This window comes from Otolemur garnettii, unplaced genomic scaffold (genome assembly GCF_000181295.1).
Source record: "Otolemur garnettii isolate 467f Iridium unplaced genomic scaffold, OtoGar3 scaffold00038, whole genome shotgun sequence".
Classification (NCBI taxonomy): domain Eukaryota; kingdom Metazoa; phylum Chordata; class Mammalia; order Primates; family Galagidae; genus Otolemur; species Otolemur garnettii.
The window spans coordinates 15,643,231-15,651,958 of NW_003852433.1; the positions used below are offsets into that span (position 1 = coordinate 15,643,231).

The following is an 8,728-nucleotide window of genomic DNA, read 5'->3' on the forward strand; positions in this document are numbered from 1 at the left end:
AGGTCCAGGCTGGGGATTTGAACCCGCCACCTTAGGTGTACGTGGCTGGTGCCTTAGCCGGTTGAGCTATAGGCGCCGAGCCTCCTTAACAGAATTTTATAGTGAGTTTCTACATTTCTTAAAATTTGGAATGCTAGACAGGGCATGGTGGCTCACGCCTGTAATCCTAGCACTCTGGGAGGCCCAGGTGGGTGGATTTCCCTGAGCTCACAGGTTCAAGACCAGCCTAAGCAACAGTGAGACCCTCCCATCTCTAAAAATATCCAGGCATTGTGGCAGGCCCCTGTAGTCCCAGGTACTCAGGAGGCTGAGGTAAGAGAATCATTTGAGCCTAAGAGTTTGAGGTTACTGTGAGCTGTGATGTCACAGCACTCTACTGAGGGTGACAAAGTGAGACTCTGTCTCAAAAAAAAATTTTTTTTTGGAATGACATACCTCCTGGGTGAGGGACACAACTACAACTCGGACTCTACCTAACAAATCCAAACATTGTAACCTAATCATCTGTATCCTCATATTAATGCAAAATAAAAAAAATATGGAATGGATCACACAATTCAATAGGAAAAAACCAAATAAGTATCCTAATTTAAAAATGGACAAAGGGCCTGAATAGACATTTTTCCCATAAAAGACATAAAAATGGCCAACGGGCATATGAAAAAGTGCTCAATATCACTAAACATCAGGGAAATAGAAATCAAAATTACAGTGAGGTATCACCTTACACATATTAGGATAGGTATCAGAAAAACAAGAGAAACAAGTGTATCAAGGATATAGAAAAAAGAGAACCCTTGTATTATTGGTGGGAATGTAATTGGTATACCCAATTATGGAAAACAGTATGGAGATTCCTCAAAAAATTAAAGATAGAATTGTTTGAGGCCAAGAGTCTAAGACTTCCCTGAGCAACATAGGCAAACTTTAGCTCTACCAAAAAAAAAAAAAAAGAACTATTATGTGATACAACAATCTACTAGGTAGTATATCCAAAGGAAATTACATGAGCCCCTTGTAGAGGTATCTGTGCTTCCATGTCCATTACAGCATTCTTCACAATAGCCAAGACATGGTGGTAGTCTGAGTGTCTTTTTTTTTTTTTTTTTTTTTTTTTTGAGACAAGTGTCTCACTTTGGTCATCCTTGTTAGAGTGCAGTGGTGTCTTAGCTCACAGCAACCTCAAACTCTTGGGTTCAAGCAATCCTCTGGACTCAGCCTCCTGAGTAGCTGGGACTACAAGTGCCTGCCACATTGCCCGGCTATTTTTTAGAGATGGGATCTCACTCTGGCTCAGGCTGGTCTTGAACCTGTGAACTCAGAGCAATACACCAACCTCAGCCTCCCAAGTGCTGGGATTATAGGCATGAGCCACTATGCCCGACCCAGTCTAGTGTCCATTGATGAATGAATGGATAGAGAAATTGTGGTACATATATACAATGGAAAATTACTGAGCCTTCAGAAAGCAGGAGATACTGCCATTTGCAACAATATGGACGATCCTGAAGGTCATTGTGCTAGGTGAAATAAACCAAATATAGAGAAATATTGTATGATCTCACTTTGTGTGTGTGTGTAATCTTCCAGTGGAGACTGGAAAACCTGCTAGACAAATTAATAAAAGAGCTATAACACTATGATCTCACTTCTTTGTGGACTCTTTAGAGATGAATACATATTAATAAAAACAGTAGAATCGTGTTTACTAGAGGCACAGAGAGGGAGGAAATGGGGAGATATAGGTCAAAGGGTACAAACTTGCAGTTAGGTACGATGAGTAAGTCTAGAGATTCAGTGTTCAGCAGGACTTTATGTACTGTATACTGAAAATTTGCAAAAAGACTTTACATGGTTATATCACACGCACAAAAAGTATGTGAGGTGATAGTTAATTTGCTTGACTAGTAATCCTTTTACTATGTATAGTACTGTGTTTCCTCGAAAATAAGACCTACCCAAAAAATAAACCCTAACAGGATTTCTATGCATTTGTTAAATATAAGCCCTACCACAATAATAAGACCTAGTGATGGGCATGGCTATGCAGATACGTTGCATAGCCATGCCATGCATTTCTGCGTGAAGAAGAACACATCCCCTGAAAATAAGTCCTAGTGTGCCTTCTTGAGAAAAAATAAATATAAGACAGTGTCTTATTTTCAGGGAAACACGGTATATCAAAACATGTTGTATGCCTTAAATATATACGGAGTGTCCATAAAGTTCATGTGCAGTTTAAAATTGCACACTATTTTGAATTGCACACGAACTTTATGGGCACTATATACAATGAATTTTTTTTTCCTGAGATAGCATCTCAAGCTGTTGCCCTGGATAAAGTCCTGTGACATCACAGCTCACAGCAACCTCAAACTCTTGGACTTGAGGGATTCTCTTGCCTCAGTCTCCTGAGTAGATGGGGACTACAAGATGCCTGCCACAATGCCTGGCTATTTTTTGGTTGCAGTTGTCATTGTTGTTTAGCAGGTCTGGGCTGGTCTTGAACCCACCAGCCCTGGTGTACGTGGCCAGTGCTCTACTCACGGCCAGTGCCCTACTCACTGAGCTACAGGCGCCAAGCCTACAAAGAAAAATAAAATTATTTATTTATTTTAGAGTTTCACTATGTTGCCCTTGGTAGAATGCTGTGGCATCACAGCTCACAGCAACTTGAAACTCTTTGGGCTTAAGCGATTCTCTTGCCTCAGCCTCCCAAGTAGCTGGGACTACAGGCACCTGCCACATTGCCCAGCTATTTTTTGGTTTAATTGCCATTGTTGTTTGGCAGGCCCAGGCTGGGTTCGAACCTACCAGCTCCAGTGTTATGTGGCTGGCGTCCTAGCCACTGAGCTATAGGCTGCAAGCCATATTAAGCATTTTTTCATTGATAGAATACAGTCCACTTGATAGAATTGAAGCTGGAATATGAGAAAGGGTTCCTTTTTAATTTTATTTTATTTCCTTATTTCTATTAAGAGGGTACAAGTACAGTTCTGTTCCTTGGGTGAGGTCTGGGCTTTTAGTGTATCCATTACCCAAGTAGCATACATTATGCCCAAGAGGTAATTTTTCATTCCTCACCTCTTTTCTACTCTCCCTTCTTTGTATTTGTAGTTTCCAGTGTCTTATTCCACTCAGTATGACCATGGTAGTCATATCTTAGCTCTCACTTTTAAGTGAGAACATGTGATATTTGATTTCCTGTTCCTTAATTCATTTATTTTAATTTTCAAAATATTTTAAGTTTTTGGTGATTAAACCCATTAATTTTCAGTAGATTAAGAATATTAATGTCACCTGTCATCTAAATATGTATAATCTTGGATCTTCATTAAGAACTAATATAATCTGATTATATTGCTTTCATTTATTTTATTTACTTTTTTTGAGACAGAGTCTCAAGCTGTCACCCTGGGTAGAGTGCCATGGCACACAGCTCATAGCAACCTCAAACTCTTGGGCTTAAATGATTCTCTTTCCTCAGCCTCCCAAGTAGCTGGGACTACAGGCGCCCCCCACAATGCCTGGGTGTTTTTTGGTTGTAGTTGTCATTGTTGTTTGGTGGGCCCAGGCTGGATTTAAACCTTCCAGCTCCCTTGTATGTGACTACAGGCTATATTGCTTTTAGATGAGAGATAACTGTAGTAATGTTAAGATTGTATTCTGGCCCATCTTAGCCATTTAGAGTTAAAATCAGGTTCATGATTTTTTTTTAGAGACAGAATCTCACTCTGTTGACCTCAGTAGAGTGCTGTGGCATCACAGCTCACAGCAACCTCCAGCTCTTGGTCTAGGCGATTCTCTTGCGTCAGCCTCCCTAGTAGCTGGGACTACAGGCGCCCGCCACCATGCCCTGTATTTTTTGTTGTAGTTTGGCTGGGCCGGTTTTGATCCTGCTACTCTCGGTATATGGGGCTGGTGCCCTACTCACTGAACCACAGGCACCACCCAGGTTCATGATTTTTTAACAGTAGATTAAATTACTTTCTAAAATATCTGATAACAGTTTGCAGGTTTTTATTTTTGGCAATTTTTGGCCGGGACTGGGTTTGAACCCACCACCTCCGGCATATGGGGCCAGTGTCCTACTCCTTTGAGTGACAGGAGCTGCCAGCTTGTGTTTTTTTTGTTTGTTTGTTTGCTTTTGAGACAAGAGTCTCACTATGTTGCTCTCAGTAGAGTACTGTAGCATCACAGCTCACAGCAACCTCAAACCTTCCTAATGCTGCAGCCCTTTAATACAGTTCCTGTGGGTTGCAACCCACAGGTTGAGAACTGCTGGTAAGCAATTTTCTTGCCTCAGCCTCCTGAGTAGCTGGGACTATGGGTACCCGCCTCAATACCAGCTGTTTTTTGGTTGCAATTGTCATGGTTTAGCAGCCCTGGGCCAAGGTCAAACATGCCACATTGGTGTATGTGACCGGTGCCCTACTCACTGAGCTACAGGTGCTGAGCCCCAGCTTGTGTTTTTTTCATATTTATTGTTGAAGTAATAATAATAAGTTTGTATAATTTCTTTTTTCGCAGATTATCTTGATAATGGTAATAATAAAATGGCAATTCAGCAAGCAGATAAACTGTTGAAGAAACATAAGGATCTTCATTGTGCTAAGGTCAGTTCTTTTGACCTTGAGTTTCTTATATTTGGTGGGTTATATTTATAGTTCTTCACCTTAAAGAGAAAGGATGTTTAATCTCTTTAGGGACTATTTGTGTTTTTTTAGAGTACTTTGTAGATGATTTAGTTTCCTGGTCACCTATATGCCATAAATAATGTTTAATTGAAAGATAGATGTTTATGGGCAGCACCTATGGCTCAAAGGAATAGGATGCTGGCCCCATCCATATACTGGAGGTGGTGGGTTCAAACCTGGACCCAGCCAAAAACTACAAAAAAAAAAAAAAAAAAAAAAAAGGTCTATTTCTTTGGATATTATTTATCTAATTTTTTTTTCTTTGGGACAGAGTATCACTATGTTGCCCTGGGTAGAGTGCCGTGGCATCAACAACTCACAGCAACCTCAAGCTCTTGGGCTTAAGTGATTCTCTTGCCTCAGCCTCCCAAGTAGCTGGGATTATAGGCTCCCACCACAATGCGCGGCTATTTTTTGAATGGAGTTGTCATTGTTTGACAGGCCTGGGTTGGATTCAAACCTGCCAGCTCCAGTGTTTGTGGCTAGAGCCCTAGCTCCTGAGCTACAGATACCAAGCCTATTTATCTAATTATTTAATTTTCACAGGGTTCTTGTAAGCAATATTGTGTGTTCTTAATATGATTGAAATAGGAAAGGCTGGGCGGCACCTGTGGCTCAGTAAGTAGGGCACTGGCCCCATATACCAAGGGTGGCAGGTTCAAACCTGGCCCTGGCCAAACTGCAACAACAACAAAAAAAAGCTAGCTATTGTGGTGGGTGCCTGTAGTCCCGGGTAACTCAGGAGGCTGAGGCAAGAGAATTGCCCAAGCCCAGGAGCTGGAAGTTGCTGTGAGTTGTGACGCCATGGCACTCTACTGACAAAGTAAGACTCCGTCTCTTTAAAAAAAAAAAAGAAAGAAAAGAAATGGGAAAGACTTTTTTAGCAGTGTTTAGTCGGGGCTGGGCTTGAACCCGCCACCTCTGGCATATGGGGCCGGCACCCTGCTCCTTTGAGCCATAGGTGCTGTTTTGATTTCCTTATATTTTCTATAAAAATAAGTCTGGTTTATTAACAACCTAGGTATCCCTTACAATTTGTGCTTTCAGATTGGCTTTCTTTGGTTCATATTTCTTTTTCTATCCTGGTGTATTATTTTTTGAGACAGATTCTTACTCTGTTATCCAGACTACAGTGCTTATGGTTCAAGCAATCTTCCTACGTCCGTCTCCTGAGTGAGGAGGCACTCTTGCTCAGGTTGGTCTTGACCTCATAAGCTCAAGCAATCTTCCCACTTTCACCTCCCAGAGTGGTAGGGTTACACATGAGGTGTGAGCTACTGCACTCAGCTTTTTTCTTCTTTTTTGAGACAGAGTCTCACTTTGCCACCCTTAGTAGAGTGCTGTGGCATCACAGCTCACAGGAACTTCAAACTCTTGGACTCACATGATTCTCTTGCCTCAGCCTCCCATGTAGCTGGGACTATAGGCACCTGCCACAACACTTGGCTATTTTTAGAGATGGGATCTCAGTCTTCTTTAGGCCAGTTTCAAACTCCTAAGCTTAAGCAGTCCACCCACCTCCCAGAGTGCTAGGACTGCAGGTTAGAGTCTTGGGTTCTGTCCTTTTAAAAACTGATATTTCTTTTCTTTCTATCAGGTCTTAAAGGCAATTGGTCTACAGAGAACTGGAAAGCAAGAAGAAGCCTTCACCTTGGCACAGGAGGTGGCAGCCCTTGAACCCACAGATGACAACTCACTGCAGGCACTGACTATTCTTTACCGGGAGATGCATCGACGTGTGTTTCTTTCTATTCATTGTTTTTCAACCTGAGCTAAATTTTTGGACATTTCTGATTGAGTTTTTTAGTTAGCTTTGCCTGATATACTTGTCATTTATGATATGAATAGATGGCAAAGGGGAGAATGATGTATAACTGGTTTGTGATGACTGTAGACAGAAGGGATAGTTACATGTATTAGGGCCCTTGAATTGAAACAAGAATTAAAGTGAGATCGTTGTGATATTTTGATTAGATCAAGGTAGGTCTTTTATTTTACTTTTTTTTTAGTTCTACTTTTGTTTTTGTGTTTTATTTTTTGATATGGAGTCTCTGTTGCTCTGGGTGGAGTGCTATGGCATCACAGTTCACAGAAACCTCAAACTCTTGTTTGAACTCAAGCTGTCTTCTTGCTTTAGCCTCTCGAGTAGCTGGGACTATAGGCACCACCACAACACCCAGCTAGCGCTTGGCCTAGCCGGCGCTTGGCAGGCCAGAGACCGCGGGTGCTGTTTTTAGTAGAGATAGAGTCTCACTCCTGTTTAGTCTGGTCTTGAATTCCTAAGCTCACGCAATCCCCTTGCCTTGCCTTCCAGACTGCTAGGCTTATAGGCGGGAGCCACTGTGCCCAACCTGCTTTTACACTTTAATATTTGAAATATAGACAAAACTGTAAGAGTATAATAAATCCCATGGTGTTCTCATTACCCACCTTGAGCAGTTATCCAGCCATAGCCAGTTTTATTTTGTCTGTCTTAGTCCTTCTGCCAGATTATTTTAGAGCACATCTAGATAATGTATCATTTCATCTCTGAATAGATTTTTATTATTGATTTCTTAAATATTTTATTATGAAATATATGTATTCATAATACATACTATGAAAGAATATATTTTATGTAAGATACAAGTGAATTTGTTGTGTAGTAATTAACACTCATAAATCTACCATCTTACTTAAGAACTAGAGCATTATTAATATTAGGAAGGCATCTTGTGTGTTCCTCATCAATCTTAGTTCCCCTTTTACCTCCCAAGAAGAACTTGCTATCCTAAATAGTTCTTGTTTTCTTGCTTTTCTCCCCCCCCCACCACCCCCCACATAGAGTTTCACTTTGTCACCTTTGGGAGTGCTGAGGTATCATAGAGACAGTAACCTCAAACTCTTAGGTTTAAGCCATCCTCTTGCCTCAGCCTCCCAAGTAGCTCGGACTATAGGCACCTGCCACTGCACTTGGCTGTTTTTTAGAGATAGCCAAGCTCAGGCTATCTCTTTCTTGTTCTTGCTCAGGCTGGTCTTGAACTCTTGAGCTCAGGTGATCCACTGCCTTGGCTTCCCAGAGTGCTAGATTACAAGTGTGAGCCACCGTGCCCAAACCTGTCTTTTTGAGACAGTCGCATTCTGTCATCCTGGGTAGAGTGCTCTGGCATCGTAGCTCAAGCAAGTTCAAATACTTGTTTGAACTCAGGTGATCTTCTTGCCCCAGCCTCCCGAGTAGGTGGGATTATAGGAGCCTGCCACTATACCCAGCTAATTTTATTTTTAGTAGAGAGAGGATATTGTTCTTGCTTAGGCTGGTCTTGAACTTCTGAAGTCAGACGGTCCACCTGTCTCAGCCTCCCAGAGTGCTGGGATTATAGGCATGAGTCACTGCACTGGGTCACCTTGATTTTTTTCAAATATTCATCAAGTTTTAGCCAGGTGCAGTGGCTTAGGCCTATTATAATCCTAGCACTCTGGGAGGCCAAAGCAGGTGGATTGCCTGACCTCAGAAGCTCGAGACTAGCCTGAACACAAGAGCAAGACTCCATCTCTCCTTTAAAAAAAAAAACAAAAACCCCACACAAATAGGAAAACTAGCCAGGTGCCTATAGTCTCAGCTACTTGGGAAACTAAGGCAAGGAGATTGTTTAAGTCCAAGAGTTTGAGGTTCTTGGAGCTGTGATGCCGCGGCATTCTATCTAGGGTGACAGAGTGAGACTCTGTCTTAAAAATAAATAAATAAGGGTGGCATCTATGGCTCAAGGAGTAGGGCTTTGGCCCCATATACTGGAGGTGGCGGGTTCAAACTGGCCAAAAAACTGCAAAGAAAACATTTCCTCTGTTTTAGGTGCCTACTATCTCCATAATAAATGCTTTAAAAAATAATACGTTTTTTCTGTAAGTAATGCATGATTAGCTTTGCTTGGTTTTGAACTTCATGCAAGTGAATTTGTACTCTATATATAATGTGACTTTTATTTTTTATCTGATATTCAAGTTGTTGTAGTTCACTTTTATTGTTATATATATATATATATTTTTTTTTTTTT

General features: G+C 41.3%; 1 protein-coding gene and 1 non-coding gene across 4 annotated transcripts in view; one reads left to right on the forward strand and one right to left on the reverse strand.

Annotated features, from left to right (window-relative positions):
* NAA25 (N(alpha)-acetyltransferase 25, NatB auxiliary subunit) overlaps positions 1–8,728 on the forward strand; it is an 85,509-nt gene that overhangs the window by 23,000 nt on the left and 53,781 nt on the right. For 2 of the 3 annotated variants that reach the window (XR_002773430.1, XM_003789967.3), the window contains exons 2-3: positions 4,531–4,616; positions 6,295–6,433. Coding sequence is in view for 2 of the 3 variants with exons in the window: in XM_003789967.3 (XP_003790015.1) it covers positions 4,531–4,616; positions 6,295–6,433 (225 nt within the window). In the remaining variant the exon portion in view is untranslated. The remainder of the gene's footprint in view (positions 1–4,530; positions 4,617–6,294; positions 6,434–8,728) is intronic. The other variant, XM_023513283.1, reaches the window with a different exon arrangement.
* On the reverse strand, positions 1,578–1,640 carry LOC111725374. Its single transcript, XR_002773451.1, has one exon. It is a non-coding gene; the product is annotated as a U7 small nuclear RNA (small nuclear RNA).